This window comes from Podarcis erhardii (genome assembly GCF_964252035.2).
Source record: "Podarcis erhardii genome assembly, chromosome: 7".
Lineage (NCBI taxonomy): Eukaryota > Metazoa > Chordata > Lepidosauria > Squamata > Lacertidae > Podarcis > Podarcis erhardii.
The window spans coordinates 18,760,978-18,784,051 of record NC_138511.1 but is presented as its reverse complement, the minus strand read 5'-3'; the positions used below and the strand labels follow the sequence as shown (position 1 = coordinate 18,784,051).

Below are 23,074 nucleotides of genomic sequence, written 5' to 3'. Positions count from 1 at the left end.
CAACTGGCAGCAGCTCTTAAGGTTTCAGGCAGGGAAGATGCCGGGATTTGGACTCAGGACCTTTTGCATGTTAGGCAAGTGAATGCATCCAATGAAGCCCATGAAAACGCGCGCCATAAATAACATTGGGAGCAGCCTTATACTGAATCAGGCCCTTGGTCTATCTAGCTCAGTCTTGGCAACTGACCGGCTGGCAGCAGCTGTCCAGGGTTTCAGGCTGGGGTCTCTTCCAGCCCCTCCTGGAGATGCTTTCAGGGACGCAACCTGGGACATCCTGCATGCAAGGCTGATTTAGTTCCCCAGAGCCACTCCACTTCCCTTCCCCCTGAATGTATTACTTGGTTTTAAGGTGTCACAAGACTTTAACAAGAAGCCAGAACGCGTAGTTTATTGTTACTGCGCATGTAGTGTCCTAGCAGCCTCTGATTCTGCAGCGCCAAAACATTTTCCAGGCAAACTCCAACCACAGTGCCAAAGTTGTGTGGCCAAGTTGGTTCTGCAAACCGGTTGTTTGTTTGGCCGCGTCTCCAGTCTGGTGTGAGAAGGCAGATACGAATGACATTCCCCAAATGTCATTCTCAGAGCGTACAATTAAGTTCCCTCTGTGCTTAAACCCGTGGCTGTGAATGTGACGCCCACAAGCCTGTTTGGCAACGCCGGTGATCGTTGCTTGCCTGCTGCTGCTGCTGCTGCCCCTCTTATGCAAGCAAGGGGAGTGATGCCAATGGGGAAACCGAGGCCTGCAGTGGCCACGTTCGGTGGACAGTCTTATCAGCTTCCTGGAAAGGGCAGGGTAAGGACGATACTGACCATGTGTGGTATTGGGGTTTCTCCCCACGAGATCCGATAGCTGAGGGCTTGCCTCCCATGCAAAAGGGTCCAGGCTGGATCTCACCTGTCTCAGGAAGAGTCAGATCATTGGCCTGTCTGGCTCAGCGCTGTCCATGCTGGCTGGCAGCAGCTCTCTGGAGTTTTGTATGGGGGGGGGGCATTCCCAGCCATGCCTGGAGGTGCGGGGGGTGGGGGTGGAACCTGGGACCTTCTGCATGCAAGGCAGGTGTCCTACCACCATGCTGCAGCCCTAACTCACCAGGGGTGGGCTTTGGCCTTTCATATTTCTGCATCGCCTTGTGCGAGGCCAAAATTCAGTGTCCCCTGCTTACCATTCTGCACATGCACTACGCCATAGTGGCAATGCCCTGCAGTGCCCCCCCATGGCTTGGCGCCAGTGCGGGGGAACCAATTGCACTGCTCTAAATCCACTTCTGCCCTAACCCACAGTTGGGGGCACAAAAATAGCTGGAGACCCACGTTTGGGGAACACAGCTCTAACTGGAGTTCCTTTGTTTCCCAAGCTTGAGTCTCCAGCTGTTTTTGGACTACAATTCCCATCATCCCTTTCCTGTTAGCTAGGGATGGTGGGAGTTGTAGTCCAAAAACAGCGGGAGACCCAAGTTTGGGAAACACTGGGTTAAAGGATCAGTAATGGGGACTGGGAACACAGCTTGAAATTCTCCACTAAAAACACACACACACACACACACACACACACACACACACACACACACAGCCTATATATGTATTAATCTTGCAAATTCCAGTTGCATAACACAGTTTTGTCTCGAGGCTGGAGGGAGGGGTGAATTTGCACAATTCTGGTATATGCTAGTAGTCATAGGCTATTGAAGGATAAGGCCGCCAATTGGAATCAGTTTCACTTGGGTCCTCCCATTTGAGGCATCCGGTTGGCCACTGTGAGAACAGGATGCCATACAAGATAGGCCATTAGCCTGATCCAGCCTCTTTTTACACTTTGATGGCTAGGTGAGCCTTTGGCCTGATCTCTTAAGGCCCTTCTTGTGTTCTCAGAATGAGCTACAAAGGACACAGGAACCTTGGCCAGCCTTCTCTTTAGCGACCCTTCTGGGCGCTAAGTTTCAGCAGCACTTTCAAGCTTACCTCCATGAGTATTAGTATCTTCTTTAAAAAAATCCAAGAAAGTAGAACTACTATAGGGTGGGTATGAAATTGTATCTTTGGTATGGTCCTAAGGGATCAGCACACCTGGATTGTGTCTTGCCTAAAGATGCTCAAGAAACGATTTCTTTGTGTCCAGTTCTTAATCTGTAAAGAAGCAAATAGTCCAAACAAGGTGTGTAGTTCTCTTCTTCCCATTGCTTTCTGACTCTTTATTTGGCTGTTGATGCTGCCTCCCAGGAGAACATGCCCTCCACCCACAAACTCCCTAATATACATGTGCATCTGATTACCCAGAGATGCATAATTTTAAGGGATTGCCTGTGATGGATGTGTGTAATTAAGGAGTCCTAAATTAGCCACTGGCAGTAGCAAATTGGCTGCAAACCCGGCAGAGTTCAGCCCCACCCATCCTCAAACACTTTACATAATGCGTTGGCATAACCCTGGCATGTGCCACAGTAGCCACAGCTACTAGGTAAATTGAGCTTAGTCAGAGAGCAGAAGCCTTGGCAAATAATACAAGGGGAGGCCGCCCATTGTACCGCTGTGTGAGTCCCTGTTCTTTGGGCCGAATTTGCTGCAAATTGGAATAAATGCCCAAATCCTGGCTTGGTGCTTCACACTTCCTTCGTCTTGCACACACGCTCTCTGCAAACTTCTGTTCAGCAGTTCTGGTCTGTAGGGTTGAATCCAGTGCTTGCCCTACTCAGAGTAGTCCATTAATTTCAGTGTGCCTACTCTGAATGCAACCCATGGACTGCAAATAGTAAATTCATAAAGGGGGAGGCTGCCCATTGCATCTCTGTACAGGTCCCTGTTTTCTGAACTTGCTTTGTTGCAAATTGCTGCAGAGTAGATGCACTGGAGATAATTAGCTATTCCAGCAGCATGACTTAGCTGGAGGCAACCCACAGACTGCGTAGAGTAAATCAATCAAGGGGGAGGCTGCCCAATGCAGCTCTTTGTGAGTCCCTGTTCTGCAGCAAATGGGAAGAAAGGACCCGATAGTGCCTTAAAACCTGGCTGTGAGTGCTTTGCACTTTCTTTGCAGTGCACACAATTTCCTGGGTATCGTGTGAGCTGGCCTTTCCACTTCCAATTCGGAGAGAGCGGCGCTTCGCCGCTGCCAGAAGCTTAGGGGAAAACGCTGGTCAAAGAACACAAGTTATGTAACATCCCCAGGGCGATCTTTCCCGACCTCCTTTTTTAAAAAAAGTTCTTAGCAGAGGAAGACGGCCAGAATCTTGCCTTCCCTGTTTACTGGCTAGGTCAGTGGACTGCTACCTCTGCCATCAGCCTTGCCGAGGATGGGTGGGGGTGGGAAGAACAGCTCTGTTTTCTCTCTGGACGTACCCGTGTCAAAAGAGCCATCTTTTACCTTGGCCTGTGTCTGCAGGGCTTGGAAGATGTGTTGCCTGCTTCTGTTTCCTGTGTTGCTAGAGCGTAGAAGGGTTTTTCCACACAGCTTTTATAGTGTTTTCAAAAAGGGCGGCTCGCTGTTTCCCTTTCGCTCTCGCTGCCCGGCTCCAGAGGGCCAGAAGTCGCCAGCTTCTTACTTAATCAGGCATTTGCTGCCTTAAACAGGAAGATGGTGGTTCTTGTGGATTTGTTGCTGCTTTGCTAAAGGGGCCGAAAGCTCTAGGTTTTGGGATGTTTTGCAGTTAATCTGTGAAGCATAGCCGTATAGGCACAATTTCTGATTACTGTGGCGTCATGTTCTGACTTCCGTGGTGAGTGGTTCCCCAACCCAAGTCTGCTTTGCAGAGAGAGTGTGTGTGTGTGTGAGAGAGAGAGAGAGAGAGAGAGAGAGTGGGGTGGGGGGATGATTTTTTTCTTACCAACTTTGGGGATGGGGGTGTCACTCTGTGTGATGTAAAACATTCCCAAAGTTGTGCTTATGTGCATTCCCTCCCCCCCCCGCACTTGTGGCCTGCAAAGAAACAATTGTGATATTGCAAAGCTGATTTTGATGCAAGGTACGAGACGTTTCCTCACTAGGGACTAGAATGCTGGATAGTTTGAAATCAAATTTAAGCAGCTGTCAAGGCTTGTCCTCGCCAGGGACTAGAATGCTGGATGATTTGGGATTTTTCAAGCAGCTATTCCTGAAGGGGTGCCCTTTTAATTGCAGCTGGTGACCCATTCCCCCTAATGGAGCCACTGTGTCAGGTGCTGGTGCTGGTCAGGTGCTCAAGAGCAAACCGGCAAGACTCCAACCTGTCTTTTCCAGGCTTTATTATCTGTACAAACTATTTACATTGCAGAGCGTCGCAAGTCCATGTCTTCTCAGTCGCTAGCAGAATCTGGGAGTGGGCGGTCCTTATACCTTCCCCAGCATAACAGTCATGTGACCCCCCCCCCCCGTCCTTCTCCTCCCCTCTCTGCGCCCAAACCTACTGCGCAGAGTGGGCGCTGGCAAAGGGGGGCTTTGCTCAGGCTTGGTGTTGAGGCTCTCCCTAGCATCTTCTGATCCCTGCACCCCCTCCCCACTGGAGGGGGGCTTCCCTCCTCGCCAGAGGAAGAACTGCTTCGCAAGATCTTCAGAGGCTCCCTGTAACACAACTGCCCTTCCACCTCTCGCCTCTGAGCTGATGGCAGTTCCCGGACACACTGTTTTGCTTGAGTCTTGCTTCCTGGCTTCTCCTAGAATCCTCATAGCAAATTCCATGTTCAGGATTGAAAATAACACGGCACTGTTATGCGAACCTGTTGTGAGGCCTCACCTGGGATGGCTGTGTCCCCTCCTGTCATTGTACACCTGCCAGTCAGTGCAGACAAAACTGAGCTAGGTGGTCTGACTTGGTATTAAGGCAGCTTCTATGCTCCTATATTATAAGAGAAGGGCTGTAGCTTAATGGTAGAGCATCTGCTTTGCGTGCAGAAGGTCCCAGGGTCAATCCCCACCAGCATCACTTGGTGGGCAGTTTGTGAAATTCCCCAGGTGCCGTGGGTCCCTGAGGATCATCTAGTCCAGCCCTCTGCGATGCAGGGATATGCAGCTGTCCCATAGGGGGATCAAACTTGCAACTTTGGTGTTGTCAGCAACGTGCTGTAACCAACTGAGCTACGAGGTTTGGAAATCTTTGAAGTGATCCATGAGGACTACTGCCCCTTGCCAGACAAATCTCGCAATCACTCCTCTCCCTGCCCACCCACCCCGCAAAAAAAATATTGGCTGTTTGTATTTGGAAGGGGCTCTCATAACAGGGGACTTTCCTTTTTGAAGTTTCCTGGCTTAGCCTGGGCAGGGTTTTTGTCTGCTGTTTGGACAAGCGTTGCTTAATCCGCTTCATAAGATTCCCGGAACTGTCCCAAAAAGCTCTCATTTCAACAAAGGAATTCTGGGGGAAAGGCTAAAAGTCAAACTAAGGCCCCACTTTTCCTCGGGCACCCCTCAAAGCCTCCACGGGCGATGGGCTGGCGACCCCTGATGGGGACCCAATAAAAATAACCTGAATTGAAACTTCTGCCTGGCTCATCCACCCTGGATCTTCCTTTTATTCTTTTGGGGTGTTCCTGACCCCCAAGAGTATAACAGGATATACTGCAACACCACTGCCTTTGATAGTCGCAGGAGGGCTTTGACCGAAATTGTGGCTGCCCCATGCGACAAAAAGTAAAACCATGCCTCCGTAAGAGGCAAGAGCAGTGACTCATACTGAGGGGCAACAGGCAGCCACCTCTCCACAGGTAACTGTATGTACAGTATTGGTTGCAATTGATCCAGTGCGGAGCTGTGGGGGTGGAATTTGCCGTCGCACCATCAGCGAATGCTGTTTGGAAAGATGTGCAATATCCAGGAACAGCAATTCGTGCAGAGGTGCAATGGGCAGCCTTGTCAGTCTGATTGTACTTCTTGTTTTTTAAGAAAGATTTAAATTGTTCCTCAGTTGCAGCACACCTAGTAGCGATCAGATTGCTGATTTCTGTGGCTGACTGTGTGAGCTTCTCTGTCACCGATGATTTAGTTCAGGGTGTGTTGGAGAGTTTTGTTGTTGTTGTGGGGGTGGGGTTTGGGGTTTTTTTTGCTTTCAAAGGAAGCATCTCAGCCAGGCTTAACCACCAAAACCAGCTCGGTGGAGCTGCTTCCGTTACTGGGTTGGCAGTGTCGGGGAGGGGAGAGATCATGCTTCTCCCCTTCGTCTTGCCAGACTGTTCTGAATCAAGAATGAGTAATGGCTGCTTGCAGGAGAGATGTCTTGGAGAGGCCCTCTCTGTCTCTCTCACCCTCTAAAGATCCTGAAGAGAGAATTTAGCAATACAGTGGGCCCTGTGAGCAGCCAGCATCAAAATCAAGCACTGCTGGAACAGAAATCCCTCTCCCAAAGTGCATCTGTAGGGGAGGATGACAAGGGACCGGGCCTTCTTGGTGGTGTCCCCCATGTATGAAACTCTCTTCCCAGTAAGGCTCTAGTGGGTGAACCTGGGTGAACATCTTTTCGCAACCAGGTACATAGTGTGCTGCCAAACCTTTGTAATGCTGTGATGCAGGGTGGGTAGGTGTGGTTGTGTTGTGCCATAGGAAGCTGCCTTATCAGACCCATAGCTGTCAAGCATCCCTTATTTGACGGGACAGTCCCTTATCCCAGCGCCATGTCCCACTGCTGTCCCTTATTGATGATATCCCATAAATTTCCGGGGTTTCAAAGGAAGCAGCTCCTCTCCCTCCCTCCCTGCCGGCCAGGGAGGAGGGAGGCTCCAACTGTGTTGCTTGGCTGCGTTGCTCACCCAAGAAGGAGTCTAAGAACGACTGGGGGGTGGAGCTTGCATGCCTTGTGCCGATCAAATCGGCCGCGTTGCCTGGGGACTCGCCTTTGCTCAGCGCTTCCCAGCAGAGAGGTGACGGTGGTTTTCCTTGCTGCATCCCCTTTGCCTTGTTGCTCCACTATGGGAACCACCGCTTGAGGCTTCGTTTGGCTGCTGGTTGACTAAAATCCCTTATTTTGGCTGCTGATCCCTTATTTTCGAGGCTGCTGGTCCCTTATTTTCAAATCTGTAAGTTGACAGCTATGATCAGACCGCTGATCCACCTAGCTCAGTATTGTCAACACTGGCTGGCAGAAGCTCTCCTGTGTTTCAGACAGGGGCACTACTTGGAGATGCTGGGAATCAAACCTGGGACCTCTGATGCACTACCACTAAGTTGCAGTCCTTCTTTATGCATTGTGTTGTTTTTGTCAGCTCCTCCTAAATTATGCGCACCGCTTAAAATATGTTGCTAGTCTCTCGGACACCTTGTTGTACAACAAGCGACTGGCAGCTGAAATACAGTAAAAGCAATATTGAAAGATACCTAGAGGAGGAACAATTTGTGACCTTGTGTGTTGCTAAAACACGCACCTGGTTGCCTGCGTAAGACTCGTCATCCCCACAAGTGCGCAAGAGCGCCTCCTTGGAGCGCACGTCTGCATTGCTTCCCCTTTTGGCCGAACTGTGCCCAGACCTGGCTCCTTTTGGCAGGGGGTGGCGTGTGCTCAGTTTCCCCTTTAATTAGAGAGCTCTGTCTGAGCTGCTGCCAGCCCAGCTGCTCTGCGGTTACGCCTCTGTCCAAGAGAGAAAGAGGCATCGGAGGTGTCCAATTAGCTGCAGGCCACCTTCCTCTCTTGGCGTGATCTCATTCTTCAGATGTTGCTTTCTGGTTCCCGGAGCTCTGGAGAGGACAAAAGAAGGTGATGATGATGAACTGAGGCCTTCTTCTGGAAGCCTGTTGAGCCAGCTTTTGGCTTGTGCAAAATGGAATAGGTAATGCTGTGTTTTTCCTGTTTTATTCACAGTGCCAGGGTGAGTTGTTTCAGCCCATGGGCCATATCCGGCCCTCCAGCTGTCTTTTTCTCTCCCAGGGCCACACTGCCTTTCTGGCACTGATTTACGTCTTGTCCTTGAGTTTGTTTTTGCCTGAGCTCTGATCATGCCTCTTGCTTGTCTGTACAGTATATGGAGAAGGCTTTTCCGGGGGGCGGGTGTTTAAACTAGATTCTTGTGCAAAGGTAGAATCCACATTCTTGCTCCACCCACTTTTGCCTCTGGCCCCGCCCACCAATGGGAAGGTTGTAATGTGGCCCTCAGGCTCAAAAATAATCAAATGATCAGCTTTGCCTCTTCTTTATGTTGCTGGTGGTGTATATACAGCACCTTTTTCAAGCCAGGGTGCCTATAAAGTGTTTGTGTGTATAATATATATATGTATAATTCTGTGTGTGCGCTGGACACAAGGTCTGATTCACTCTCCCTACCATTTTATTTCCATGCCAAGCGAAATCCTGATCATGAGTAACGGTTATGACTGCACCTGGCAGCCTTTCTGGGAGATTGCCTCATTCCAGGAAATGTTTAAAACATTTTTTTTCTTAGAAAGCGAGTTCCCACCCTTATTATTATTATTTTTTCAAATGTTTTCGCCATCTCTTCTGCCTCCCCTCCCCACCTACCCCCCTCTCAAAAACAAAACAAAAACCCCACAGTGGACCCGGCTTCTCTGCCATATTACAGAAGATCCCTTGTTATAAAGCAAACTGGAATGTAGATTTCGTGGTACTTCTCTGAGGATGAGTGTGAGTGAGGGTGACTCTTCTGAGCCACTGCTACAAGATGGTCATATCTTGGTGCCTGTCCTCTGCATTTTCCTTAAGGGAATCGGAACTTCTTCGCTTAAGAGTTTCACAACTCTTATAGAGCGGCTCCCTTCTTGATCTAACGCGGGTCATTCTGGAGACGCAAAACAGGGTGTGTGTATTTTGATTATCTTACTCTGTTTTTCCCCACACAAACTCTCCCCCCCCCTCCCTTGGATTTCCACTAACATTTTGGGATTCTTTTTGCCAAGCATGGATGGAATGTGAAACTACGAACACTCCGATGTGTTTGTTTTCCTACTAATTTTGCCATTTTGCTGCTTGTGAATTCTTCCAAGGGGCTACTGGCTGGGATGAAATAATTGTAATATCCCCCCAACTTTTCCTGCATTTGCAAAAAAATTAAAAATGAGACCAGTGGTCGAGGGTCCTCCTAGTTGACCCATTGATGTTTGTAATCCCATTAGCCTCTGTCCATGTTATGGTGATGAAATTTGGGGGGGTATTAGGGACTTTAAAAAGCGTTGGTTTTGAAATAGTAAAGCTTTTTATGGCTCCAGACCCTGTTGTTATTATTAAGAATAATATTTCATATATATCAACCCTTTCCTCCAAGGAGCTCAAAGTGGCACACATAGTTTTTCCTCTTCCATTTTGTCCTCGCAACAACTCTCTGAGGGTAGGTTCGGCTAAGAGAATGGCTCAGGATTACATCAAATGAGCTTCATGGCCGACTAGGCAACTTGAACTCTGGTCTCCCAGGTCCTCGTCCGACACTCTAACCACTGCACCACACTGGCCCATGTAATAAATAAGTAAATAATAAATCTTGGGAGTCTGGGGCAGGGGAAACAGTGAGGGTCAAGCTACCCTAAGGTTGCTAGGCGACACGCAACTCTACCCCCAGGCTTCCCTCGGGCAACAAGGCCGTATGACAATCGGAGTCTTATTTTCAGAATGTGGAACCTCGCCAGCCTTCTGTGTTGAGGAAACATGATTCAAGTTGCCGGCCTAGAACCCGCCAAGCCTTCTCATAGGATGGTTGTCCCGTGCTTGTTTTTCCTCTACCGTTGTGTCGGCGTCCTTTATCTCCTCCGGCAAGCCAAACGGGTTCTGTGGAGCCTCCCATCACACGGCCTCCCATGTGTGAATTTTTAATGTTTAACTCTTCTTCCCCGCTTCTTGTTTTTCTCCTTTCCATCCATTAGGCGATTCTGACGGGATCTCTCGTAGCAACCTGTGAGTGCTTGAATGACACCCGTGCACGGCCAGTGCGATTGATGAACCTGCTTTGGGTGCCTATTAATAGACGGTAAAGATGGGGCAGAAAGTCACCGGCGGGATAAAGACTGTGGATATGAGGGACCCGGCCTACAGGCCCCTGAAACACGAGCTCCAGGGGCTGGATTACTGCAAGCCGGCCCGATTGGACCTCCTCCTAGACATGCCCGCCGTCTCCTATGAGATTCAGCTGCTGCACTCATGGAACAACGACGACCGCTCGCTGAACGTCTTTGTGAAGGAGGACGACAAGCTCATATTTCACCGGCATCCGGTGGCCCAGAGCACGGACGCGATCCGGGGCAAGGTGGGCTACACGCGGGGTCTCCACGTCTGGCAGATCACCTGGGCAATGAGGCAACGTGGCACGCATGCGGTGGTCGGCGTAGCCACGGCGGATGCCCCCCTGCACTCGGTGGGGTACACGACGCTCATTGGGAACAACCACGAGTCGTGGGGGTGGGACCTCGGACGGAACCGGCTGTACCACGACGGGAAGAACCAGCCCAGCAAGACGTACCCGGCCTTCTTGGAAGCCGACGAGACTTTCATCGTGCCCGACTCGTTTTTGGTGGTGCTGGACATGGACGATGGGACCTTGAGTTTCATCGTGGACGGACAGTACATGGGGGTTGCTTTCCGGGGACTCAAAGGGAAAAAACTGTATCCGGTCGTGAGCGCCGTGTGGGGCCACTGTGAAATTAGGATGCGCTACTTGAATGGGCTTGACCGTACGTATCCTCTCTTCTTCATTTTTCCTACCTGGATTTGAGAGTCTGAATTGGCTCTTCTGTCTGAGTCACTGTTCTAGGGTTGCCACTATTCAGTCTTTCCACCTGCTGAGTAATTTTGTCACCTTTCTGCATTAGGTAGCCCTGGATCATCTAGTTACTCCCAGTTGTAGGCATTTATGCTGCCTTTGGAGTGGGAGGGTGCCTGTTGCATCTCTGAATGATGCATTACTCTGGGCTGGTCTACCTCTAAGCCAGGCGATTGTGTGTGGCTTTTCAGAGGGCAGGTAATTCCCTTCCTCCTTTTCTTAAACACTTTAGAAATTAATCTGTTGAGGGTAAGTAAGCCTCCCATTCTGACTCAGAATTAAAATCAAGAACTTAGGGGACTCCAGGTCTGGAGGTTTTCCACGGAGCTATCCTCCCTGGGACCTCCGTAAGTTCCTGTGAATGCATGTATGCTTTTAAAAAAGTGCAACAGGCCAGACATTTGCCTGCTTATCTAAATTCCTGTTAAGGATAAGAGGGGCTTTGTGCTGAGTCACAGCTTTCGAAAATGACTCAGTGAAAAATATCTGGCCTGGTCGCCTCTAGTCCTTTTTAGCCTGTCTTCTCCCTGCGGTGTGTGACACCTTCTGTTGTCTGTCTCTGGTTTCTCCCAGCTGCAAACACTTTAGTGGCACATCCTGTGTTTTATTAGCCCCATGCAATTTGCAAATGTGTGTGTACTTGGCAAGGGAACCTGCTTCTCAAAACGGAAGTGGGCACAGATTGCAGGAGGGGCGGTGTTCCTTGCTTCCTCCTCCCCACCCAGCCGCCCCCCCACCCCAGTGGGGACCCCCTTTTAAGTGACGTTTTACAGGGCTATCCTCCTTTGTGCCTGTTGTTCAGAGGAGACACGGCAGGCAGAGGCATCCCAGGAACACCTAAGCAGGCCCCGTTGAAAAGTGATTAAAAGACCAGCTCACTTCCTTTTGCTAAGTGAAACCCACACAGTTCATTGCTTTAGCGTCTCTTTGTGAAAATGACAGTTAAGAAGGGCAGGTAGAACTGAAGTACCGGTTCATATGGACTAGGGAACTACCCAGAATGTTCCAAGTGGAGGATGTTTCTGTGATCCCAGAGTACCCAGCAGCTGGCGAGGTGGCCCACTGCCTCCCTGCGTGATTACCTGTTCTGGCCTCACTTTGTGTGGATCAGCAACTTCTGGGTTCAAGTGTAGATGCTTCTGCTTGGCACTCTGATTGACCAGTGCCTTACTCATTCAGTAACCCCCGACACAAAAGTGCAGCATGCAAGACTGCCCATTCCCCCAGAAGAGGCTGCCTGTCGCATCTCTGCATGAGTGGGCATGCCTTGCGTCTGGTCCAGGAGGTCAGAACATTGACAACTGGAATCCAAAGCATCTGGAGGGCCCCAGGTTGGAAGAAACTATGATCGCTGGGGCTACCAGTTGCTGGAAACTACAGGAGGGGGGTTGCTCTTTTGCTGGAGTCTTGCTTGCAGCTTTCCATCTGATTGGCCGCTGTGAGATCAGGATGCTGGACTAGACGGGCCATTGGCCTCATCTAGCAGACTCTTCTTACATTCTTGAAGTAAGCTTAATTTTGACAACCAGCAAGGCCCTCTCAGGCTCAAGAGCCCTTGTTTCATATGTTGCACATTGCATATTCCTGGTTTTGGTGTCTTCTCCAGAATGCCCACCCCCACCCCAGAAATGGGTTTGCCGACACAGCTGGCTTTCAGATGCAAAGTGTAGACTTAGCAGCCTGATGGAGCACACGCCCAAAGCTTCCCCTGCCTTCTCAAGCCCAGATCTTATTGCCCTCTCTTAAGAAACAAAACTGGATCCTTCTTCACGTGGCACATAGTTAAACTGTGGAACTCACTCCCACAGGAGACAATGACTGCCACCAACTTGGATGGCTTTATAAAAGAAGATAATGCCACTTAGGCCTTTCTTTCCCTAGCCAGCAAGGGCTTTTAAAAAGAAATAAAATGTAAGTACTGTGGTACCTCGGGTTAAGTACTTAATTCATTCTGGAGGTCCGTGCTTAACTGTTCTTAACCTGAAGCACCACTTTAGCTAATGAGGCCTCCTGCTGCTGCCGCGCCACCGGAGCACAATTTCTGTTCTCATCCTGAAGCAAAGTTCTTAACCCGAAACAATATTTCTGGGTTAGTGGAGTCTGTAACCTGAAGCGTATGTAACCTGAGGTACCACTGTATTGGAAGAGAAAGTAGTCCATATTCTGCACTAAGAGAACCTGGGTTTTGTGGGGAAAACCTTCTTTTTGTATTTAACCCAGTTTGCGTAAGTCTGAGTGTTTGTGCAGAGTCTCTTTCTGACTATGAAGAGCTGCCCCAGGCCTAAAATTGGCGCCAAATTCCTGGAAATTCTACTTACTGAGTTTGTTCACTTGGCTCCCAGTATTGCGCCAGCAGCTCTCTGCAGCCTTCAGGGCTAGTAAGTTGTTTCTCTTTTTCCATGAAGTTGAGGTTATCAGGGTGGCCTGTTCTGCAGTTGACTAGAATTGCAACACTGGCCTTCTCGATCTAGAAGAGGCAGCTGCTTGTGGGGGATGGGATGGGACATGTATGGCTAGATCTAGCTGGATCTATTTCATTTGCCTGCAGGCTTCGTCACGCTGGCCACGTGACCCAGAAGTGTCTGCAGACAGCGCTGGCTCCCGGCCTCTAGAGTGAGATGAGCGCACAACCCTAGAGTCTGTCAAGACTGGCCCGTACGGGCAGGGGTACCTTTACCTTTACCTTTACATCACCATAGCCTTTAGACTGAAGGATTCTCCTGCCGCAGCCTAGAATGGGGGCTTCTTGGCAAAATAACATTCAAGCTACAAGTTTGGCAGGTCATGGCTGTCACAGACCCTTTTAACATTTGGTTGTATCATGGCCTATGCAACACCTGAGCCCACGGCATTACCTGTTTTTGCTCTGTGCCTTCCAAACTGAGAGGCTCCATGTGGCGGTTTGTTGCACGCCAATAGTTGTGCATTAGAGATGGCCATGCAGTCAGCACACAAGTGTGTTTTGAGTTACGCTCGCATCAATCTGCAAGCAGAAATTAGGAACCTCTTGTGGAGGTGTGGGCTGTTTCTTTTCAAAACCTAGAGCAGCCTTTCCCAACCTGGTGGTCCTACAAAGGAGAGGCACTCAGGACCCATTCAGAGGGCCCTCTGACTGGCTGGATGGTAGAGCATCTGTTTTGCATGCAGAAGGTCCAGTCCACAATGACATCTCCAGGTAGGGCTGGGAGAGACTCCCTGTCTGAAATCCTAGGGCAGGCATAGACAGACTTGGCCCTCCAGATGTTTTGGGACTAAAACTCCCACCATCCCTAGCTAACAGGACCAGTGGTCAGGGATGATGGGAATTGTAGTCTTAAAAATATCTGGAGGGCCGAGTTTGCCTATGCCTGTCCTAGGGAGCCACTTGGTCCTCCAGCTGTTTTGGGACTACAACTCCCATCATCCTTAGCTAGCAGTAGTCAGGGATGATGGGAATTGTAGTCCAAAAACAGCTGGAGGGCCAAGTTGGGGAAACCCTGGTGTAAACAGTACTGATCTCAATAGTCTGGACGAGGAACACCGAGCTGAGCTTTCAAACTTCCCTGGTGGATGCAGAATGCACTTGGACTTCACCAATGACTTTGTGTTCCAGAAGTTTGAAGTTATATTTCTCTCTTCCTCTGCCTGCTGACCACGCCCCCAGTTTTCCAAGCCAGCCGGCGGTCTTCCTTGTGATCAAAGCTCACGTCTTCAACTACCTCAGTGGAAAATGTGTCTGGGGAGGAAATTGCAGCTGGGAGTAAGTCACCGCACTGAGGCTCTGCCCAAACGAAAAGGGAGTTTTTGTTGCCCGTATCTGTGATGTCGGCTCTGCGCAGGGGGGCCTTTGCAGGTGTCCCCTGCCTGCAGAGTCAGTCAGCGAGCAGGGTGGGGCTCCTTTTCAGGAAATCTTAAGTCAACTCAGATCCTTGCCAGGAGAGAAAGATGCTACCTAGATTGGGATCGGCCAGTGCTCCCAGCTGGGAAGATGTGGGATGTTTTTCCAGGGCCTGTCTTGAGAAGGGCAGTAGCTCCGTGGTGGTGTTCGCCTTGCATGCAGAAGTCCATTCAGAATAAGGCAATTTCCTATGTTGCAAGGAAATGGCCGTAGCTCAGTGGTAGAGCACCTGCTTTGCATCCAGGTGGTTCAGTCCCCACTATCTCCAGGTAGAGCTGACAAAGAACCCTGTCTGAAAACCCTGCCGGTCAGTGCAGACACAGCTTGGCTAGATGGACCCAATGGTCTGACTCAGTTTAAAGCAGTCCCCTGTGAGATCCTGAGTAGTTTTATTTATCTTCTTATTTATATAAATACTTATAATACGTACTGCAATTTCTTTAGAAAAATCAAAGCAGTATAGACACACACACACATACAACCAGAATTAATTAGCCAGCTCAGTGTTCTTTAAAAAGTTTTTTCATTAGCTGTTTGCATAAGAAGAGTTTTCAGCCATCTAAGGCTGAAAACCCAGGCTGGTGTCCCTCCAGATATTGATGATCTCCCATCACCCCTGACCACTGACCATGCTGGCCAAGACTGATGGGAGTCAGAGTCCAACCGCACCTGGAAGTGTACCACATTGGCTACCTCTGGTGTAAAAGTTGCTGAGGGCACCTGTTCCATCTCTATGAGAAGATTCTGCAACACTGGACGAATGACACCAGAGGGTTTGCTTCATGCTGAACTGAACGTGCAAGTGATTTTGAAGATCCAGCTTAGGGTATCGGTGTTTATGAAGGCCAGGGCTGTTGGTTAGAACAAGATCTGGCAGGAAGTATCTTTTCATTCAAGAGAGATTGAGCCAGGCTAGTGGAAGGCAGATGTGGCAAAATCTGGGGCCTATGTATGCGCTCCACATCCACAGGAGCGCAATTGTGTACGGTGTTGGGTGCAGAAGGGTGGACGTGGTTTTCTTAAACTGCTGTATCTTGGCTGGGTTCTTTTAAAAAACAAAACAATACAGATTTGTCTGAAGTTTGGACAACTTCTGGCATTCAGTGTGTGGGGTGCTCCGTGCCAGATTTCAGACTGCTTGAAGAAATCCTCTTCATTTTATGAACATTTGGAGAACATTATTGTCGTGGAATGTTTGTAAGAGACAGGCGCATACAGTGTGTCTGTATTAAACAAGACATGTAGTCCTGTACCGAGGCTCTAACGGAGCTGTGTTTGTAGTCAGACGGTTGGACCAACTAGATCAGTACTGCTGCTTATGACAATAATTGTAGTTGAAGAGTGCTGGGAACTGCACCTCTGTGAAGGGTAAACTACAGTTCCCAGGATTCTTATTGAGGAAGACATGTGCTTTAAATGTGCAGGCAGCCCTGGATTCTATACTGATAAACATCCTCTTTCAGTCTTTTGCATGCTGCAAAGGGGTGCTTTGTACCGTACATTCTTAATTCTTAGCACTGCACTTAATGCTCTTTGGCACTCTTTTCCCCCTCTCCTGCAGCTGAACCTCTGCCTCTGATGGACCTTTGCCGGCGCTCCGTCCGCCTTGCCCTGGGAAAGGACCGCTTGAATGAGATCCACGCACTGCCACTGCCAGAATCCCTGAAGAGCTACCTTCTCTATCAATGACCCCCTCATTTTGGGGCGGGATGGACAGACACTCTCGCAAGAAGCAAAAGAGAGAGATGGATTGAATGGACTACAGTATTCTTGGATATTAAATATATATATAGACATACATCAAACTTTCACTCTCCTAATCTGCTTCAGTCGATCCCAGCTTGGATCCACTCCCTCTCCCTATGCCAAATTAGGGGGTCAGGGAGAGAAACCTACAATACATGCCTTTCGAAGAGCCCACCCTACTTAAAAGCCATGTTCTGCCCTCCAGAGATTTCTGTTGCAAGAAGTCAACATGATGGAATTAAAGGTACCAGGTGCTCAGATGGGGGTACAAGATGGTTTGCCACGGACCTGAGGATTTCGGTTTTTTATTTAAAAAAACCTGCCCAGCAACGCTTCAAGGAGAAGATGATGACACCAAAAATATTGCTCCGTGTGGACATGTGTTTTTAAACGATACTGGAATAGGCAGCCGTTGTGGGTGTCAAAGAAATGTCTTATGCCCTGTATGCGAATCCTGCTCCTCTTTAATTTTGATTTTGTGTTGGCCTCTGCCTTCAGACCACTCAAATTGCTTGCCTTTCTTTTCTTTTTCTGGGAATTCACTTGAACCTGTAGCTTGGGAGTTGGAGATATGGGGGGTTAGCATGGGATGAAGCTCCAGTAGCTCAGGGTTGGAGACCCTGTGGGTCATCTGGATGTTGTTGTGCTACAGCTCCCATCATGCCTGACCACTGGCCTCGGTGGCTGGAGCTGATGGGCGTTGGGAGTCGACCATCATCTGCAGGGCCACTGGTTCCCCATACCTGCTTGTGAAACAGCTAGAGAGCCCGCCTTGGGTTAGGATGTGGTTGTGAGTGATGAAGTCTCAAGAATTTGCTCTCCTAGACTGGCTTTGCCTTGAGTTCCTTGGCAATACTCCCATCAGCTCCCCCTCTTTAGCCAAGTCTTGGTTTTAGTTTAGTTGACTTGTAAAATGGGTTTAAAATAGGCATGGAGTTATCATCCAACAGCATCTGAAGGACCGCAGTTTAGCCACCCCTGATTTAAAATCCTGGTGATGCCTGGGTATATCTCCTGCTTTCTTAAGCCAGCCCTCCTTCCCATCACATTATGTTGGTCACAACCATTGTCGTTCCAGTCCTGTTGGTGGGATATGGAGAAAGATTTGGCCAAGGCCAATGACTATAGTTTTCTTTGTAGTGACTGCTCCTATCAGATTTTATTTTTTTGTCAAAAGAGAATTCTCCATCTTGGCCTCACCCTGTCCCTGAACACAGCTATCTTGTCAGGCTACATTCTTACTGTGCTTTTAAAGCATGATGCTACCATGTTTAACATTCATAGCTCTCCCATCAAAAAATTCTGGGAGCTGTGGTTTGTTCAGGGGGCTGAGAGTTGTTAAGAGACCCGCTCACCTCATTCCCGTTATAGAGCTAAAATCCCCAGAGTTCCTTGTGAAGAAGGAATGATGGTTAATTCATTCTGGGAGAGAAATAGGGGTCTTCTAACAACTTGCAGCACCCTCGATAAACTACAGTTCCCAAAATTCTGGTGGGGGACATGGGAAGCCGTGATTGTTGAAAGTCATATCCTAGTAGTCAAAGTGGATGTTTTGAATGTGGCCCTAGAGTACCAGCTATGGATTGACCTTAGCACAGAATGAGCTGAATCTTGTTGAGAGAAAACATGCCCCAGTTTGGTGCAGGGCAGGATGTGTCAATGTGAACACTACAGTCCTTGAAGACTCAAGAGTACATCCTTCGTATGCAAGGCACACAAGGTTTTCATCTAGAAGAGCAAATGTTCTCCTTTATCCGAGCAACCTGAAAGCCTTTCCCAAAAAGCTTCTGAACTGCCATCACAGAGGGGTTTATTTGCACAAATTTTTTTTCCATTATTGGGGAGGAAAATAAATCTGCCTCTCACTTTACCACCCTCACCATACTTGTGTCAGGTGTGTTCTGTATAGGTACAAATGAGCTTATTTGTTAGAAAATGTTAATATATTTTTGTGGGGGGGGGGGTTCCCCCCTTTGTATAGAAGACGACTGTTTGGGTTTTTTTGTTTGTTTGTTTTTTAAAGAAATGCTGCTGTAGGGTTTTTTAAAAATGAAAATAGCCTAGTTTTTAAGAAGCACAGAACTGATGCCAAGTTTGGATTTGGGAGGAGACCTTGGACGTGCCTCCCTTTTTAAAGTCAACTGTTATAAGTGGGACACTTTTTCAAATTGCACAGAGGATTTTAATGTGTACAGAGCCGAGGATTTTTAAACCAATCCTACTTGTGTCTTTTCCACTGACACTGGGAATTGTCCTCATCACCTCTTTGGTGTGTTTTTTTCATTTCTCCTGTTTTTGTCTCTAGTCTTCTACCACCCTTCCCATCTCCTCTTTATACTTCTTGGTGTATTTGGCTTGTACGGTTTTTAAATCTCTCACTAGTCCCACCCGCTCCGTCCCCCATTGACTGTAGATAATCAATAACCAAATTTAAAAATAAAAATTTATTAAATATTGAGACAGTAGTAGTTGTCATTTCAAATGGGCCCCACAATTAAGGGGAGTTTTCTGTGTGTTCTGCGATCCTGCAGTGGGGAAGGAAAAATGCATATTGTGACCTCTGGACTGAATGGATTGAATGAATGAATTTTGCATTCCACCTTTCCTCCCCAAAGAACCTAGAGTGGCCAACAGATACACAATTTAAACAAAAGCAAAGCAAAAACATTCAAAATCAAATAAGAACATTCTAAAAACCATTAAAGGTAAAGGAACCCCTGACCATTAGGTCCAGTCGTGGCCGACTCTGGGGTTGCGGTACTCATCTCGCTTTATTGGCCAAGGGAGCCGCCATACAGCTTCCAGGTCATGTGGCCAGCATGACTAAGCCGCTTCTGGCGAACCAGAGCAGCGCACAAAAATGCCGTTTACCTTCCCACTGGAGCAGTACCTATTTACCTACTTGCACTTTGATGTGCTTTCGAACTGCTAGGTTGGCAGGAGCAGGGACCAAGCAACGGGAGCTCACCCCGTCGCAGGGATTTGAACTGCCAGCCTTCTGATCGGTAAGTCCTAGGTTCTGTGGTTTAACCCACAGCACCACCTGTGTCCCATTACAATTTTTAAAAGCCAAAAAGCAGATACAGGCCATTCTTCTATCCAATGGACTCAAGGTTGCAAGTGTCAGTTCTTCAGCCACCAAAGGCCTGGGGAAACAGGAATGTTCCCGAATTCCTCCTGAAAGCTGGTAAGGATAATGCTGGAGGTATAGGCATACCTTCCTAGGGAGGGCGTTCCACAACCAGGAAACCACCACTGAAACGGGCTGAGAACTCAGAAGTTTGGAAACTCTGTGTAAAAAGGGTTGTATCCAATGCTAATCCTCCTCAGAGCAGACTCGTTAAATTAACTAACATGAGAGCCAGTGTGTTGTAACAGGGTGATGGAAAATGAGCTGGGAGACCAGGGTTCAAAACCCTCCTCACCCATGAACTTCAGTGGGTGACATTGGGCCAGTCCACTATCCCTCAGCCTAAACTACCTCTTAGGGTTGTTGTGAGGATAAAACAGGGAGGAGAGGAACATGTGTCCCATCTTGACCTTCTTGGAGGAAAAAGTAGTGTATAAATGAAATAAAAAGTGGTTCATTTGAATAGGTCTGCTCTAAAACTTAGTTGAATAATAAAATGCATGCAATAATTATAGCAAAAAGGTGAGCCTCAAAATGGTACCAGCAAACAGTGGGGACTTTGTTTTTATTTTTTAAAAGCCACCCCAAAGTGCCCTAATTTGGCAATTGATGATTGTATTAAAAATTCCCTACATATTTCAGTGTTACCTTGCGGCTTGTCTGCATTGGTCTTTTTTTCAAAAAAAAAAAAAAAAAAGAGCTCTAGGAAACCACACAAAAAAAAGTATTGCAAAGCTTGCATATTTAAGCTTTGCAGGTGGTATCAATCAGACTCTGTTCCTGTTGGAGCAGGTACCTTGGAAGGGGATAAAAAAAAAATTCAAAAAAAAAGAAACCCACCATCTCGGACCATATGTGGGCAAAAAAATCAGCTCCTGCATCCATTCCATTCTCCTTCACGGCTGCTGCTGGAATGCGGGTTTTGCTAGGCCATAAACCGCCTCAGGAGAAAAGGTTTTTTTAAAAAAATATATATTATTATTATTTTGGGGTGGGGGGAAGTCGAAGAGAGAAAGGAGAATATTTTGTCCGTGCTGGCTTCCAGACACCCAAACAGCCAGCTGTAGCCAGCAGCTGAAATAAATGACCTCCTTGCAGTTTGGTGTTTATGTACGTTGCCATGGCAACCCTGCAGACCCGTCATGGGGACTGCGTAGCCTGGCCTGATGCTCTCGCAAAAGGGCTGTTGCGTATTAGCTAGGCCGGATGGATCTGCCAGCGGGGATATATGTGTGTGTGTGTGTGTGTGTGTGTGTGTGTGTGTGTGTACACACGAATATCCTTGCAACGCCTCATGAGCCTGAAACATGACAAGGCAGGCATGAATTATGGGTCTCCTGATGGGCCGAGTCTCCCCCCGCCTTTTCCTCTCTTCTCTCTCCCCCCCCCCCCCATTTATGTGGTGTTCAATACTTTCCCCGTAGTCATGTGCATGGAATTTACCCTTGGCAGCGTTCTCCTTCCTTTCTGTCAGTTGATGCACTTAAGTTCAAGGGGCCTGGCTGCAGGGATGGGTGGGCAAATCCCTCTTCGATCCCTTCGCTAGGGTTACTAGGTGAGTGTGGCAATCACAGAGGGTCCCCGGACGTTTCACCGTCTATTGATCCCTGCGCCACCACTTTATTTCTCGCTGCCACCACCCAGGCCCTACCTGGGACAATACTGAGTCCAGTCAGGATTAAATTGGAACATAAACTTTTGTTTATTTATTGCAGTTTAACAAGCATGTGGTTTCATAAACGGTATCGGTCAATTACAATCATGGGGTGCCTATCCAGACCTGTAACTTCCACTACCTGCTCCTCACTCACTAAACCACCTCTCAGATATTTACTTGTCTTCCTAGCCCCTAACTGTTCCTGACTCAGCTTATTTCGCTACACTAACTCAACCTACCTACACTCTGTCCCAATTCACTCCCACTCCAACCAACCACCCAACTCCCAACGAACTCCCCTTTCGCCCCTCACAGAGCTGGTTTTATAGTCTCTCTGACTCCACCCCCTGGGTTCTGATTGGGTAACTTGTTTAACTAATGCACCTCCAGCACTCTCATATGTTAACATCACAAGGAGCATCCCAGATCCTGAGATTTCAGGGCCCAAACCGGAAACCCTAGTTGCATAGGCGACTTAATCATTCAATTATGTACTGTAACTTGAAGATTATGGGTAACACTGTGGTTAGGGGGAGGTATCCAATCAGCTGCATTAGAATTCTTTAAAGCGTCTTCATTGCCGATTGTGCTGGAGATCAGAAAGCCAATATTAGTTCAACCTAGCCAATCTTCCCCTTCCGATAACTGTTTGTTTGTATTGGCCCCAAGTGTGGATGTGTTGCCCTGCAACGGATTGCCTGCTTATCAAGGGCAAACAAATTATTACACCGCCAGAATAAAAAAAAGATAATAAAATAGAGAGGGAAGGTCAGGTTAAGGAACAGGTGGAGAGGGGGCTTCGATGTGACCTTTTACCCTTTTTGCATCACAAGCTCACACTACTGTGAGGTTTTCACATTTTATTCAGTGAGATAGAGCAGGGTTGGGGGGTCTCTGGTCTGTAGACCCAATATGGCCCATTAAACCATTTTCTCTCTCAACCACACCCGTTAATTAGCTGACATCATCATTGGACTTATTCCAGGTCAACTTTGACAGGTGGGTGAGGCCGCCTGCCTACCAGTCACCTGACTTTGCCATTATGTCAGATGATTGACAGGTGGCTGACACTGACCACCTGTCAAAGTTGACCGGGGAGGGGGAGATAAAGATTTGGCCCACCAGGCCACAAGTGTTTCCTACCCCTGCACAAAGGCAGCTAGTAGTGTTTATGATCCTTCAGGCCCTTATCAACCATAGCCCCAATCCTATGTAATTTATCTCTAAAGTCAAAGTACATACTGTGGTACCTTGGTACTCAAACAGCTTGGCCCCTAAAGAAATTACGGTAGCTTCCGAATGCCACAAACCCAGCAGTGAGTGTTCTGGTTTGCGAACATTTTTTGGAAGCCAAATGTCTCATGTGGTTTCCGTGGCTTCCGATTGAGGGCAGGAAGCTGCCGCAGCCAATCGGAAGCCGCACCTTGGTTTTCGAATGGTTTCGGGAGTCAAATGGACTCCAGGAATGGATTAAGTTTGAGAAGCAAGGTACCACTGTATTCAGAATTACCACTTGCTACGGATACTTCAGAATGGTATTGTTTTGGAGTGCCAGTGGAGCATAATGTATTTGAAACTCCCCGACCGTTGGAAACCTAGCACCTCAGGAAGTTGGGTGCTGGTCTCCCTACGAAGCTGGTTATGTAGGGGCAGGACAAAATTACACAAGAAGCAATTTCTGAATTGTATAAATAGGAAAGACAGTCTAGGAATACTTTTTGGTGGCGTAGATCTGGATTTGGAAGAGCCGATTCACAGAAAAAGTGCAGAGAGGATTGACGATCTACTTAGAGTGGGGATTGATTTATTATCTATTTTCTTATATTCTTACCCTGCCCTTCTTCCACTGTGTAGGGAGATGGGGAAGAAGAAATTGCCCCATCTACGGCGGTTGAGTTTTGGACCTGTCCCTGCTCCCATTTTGATTTACAAGCCTCTCGCTGCCTGGGACGCCCTTCAGACTGAGAACTATTTGAAGCCGCAGCCAACTGTTTTGTCTGACTTGTGTGTT

At 48.2% G+C, this 23,074-nt stretch overlaps 1 protein-coding gene and 2 long non-coding RNA genes across 4 annotated transcripts in view; 1 reads left to right on the top strand and 2 right to left on the bottom strand.

Annotated features, from left to right (window-relative positions):
- Positions 1 to 18,734, top strand: part of SPSB1 (splA/ryanodine receptor domain and SOCS box containing 1) — a 36,172-nt gene extending 17,438 nt beyond the window's left edge. For both annotated transcript variants that reach the window (XM_081871346.1, XM_081871345.1), the window contains exons 2-3: positions 9,761 to 10,564; positions 16,092 to 18,734. In XM_081871346.1, coding sequence (XP_081727472.1) covers positions 9,871 to 10,564; positions 16,092 to 16,219 — 822 coding nt within the window. In that variant the 5' untranslated portion in view covers positions 9,761 to 9,870 and the 3' untranslated portion in view covers positions 16,220 to 18,734. The remainder of the gene's footprint in view (positions 1 to 9,760; positions 10,565 to 16,091) is intronic.
- On the bottom strand, positions 8,452 to 9,754 carry LOC309347121. Its single transcript, XR_014158870.1, has 2 exons — positions 8,781 to 9,754; positions 8,452 to 8,685 (listed from the first exon to the last, which is right to left on the bottom strand). It is a non-coding gene; the product is annotated as an uncharacterized lncRNA (long non-coding RNA).
- LOC309347122 lies at positions 18,231 to 21,816 on the bottom strand. Its single transcript, XR_014158871.1, has 2 exons — positions 20,247 to 21,816; positions 18,231 to 18,801 (listed from the first exon to the last, which is right to left on the bottom strand). It is a non-coding gene; the product is annotated as an uncharacterized lncRNA (long non-coding RNA).
- Positions 21,817 to 23,074: the final 1,258 nt, after the last annotated feature.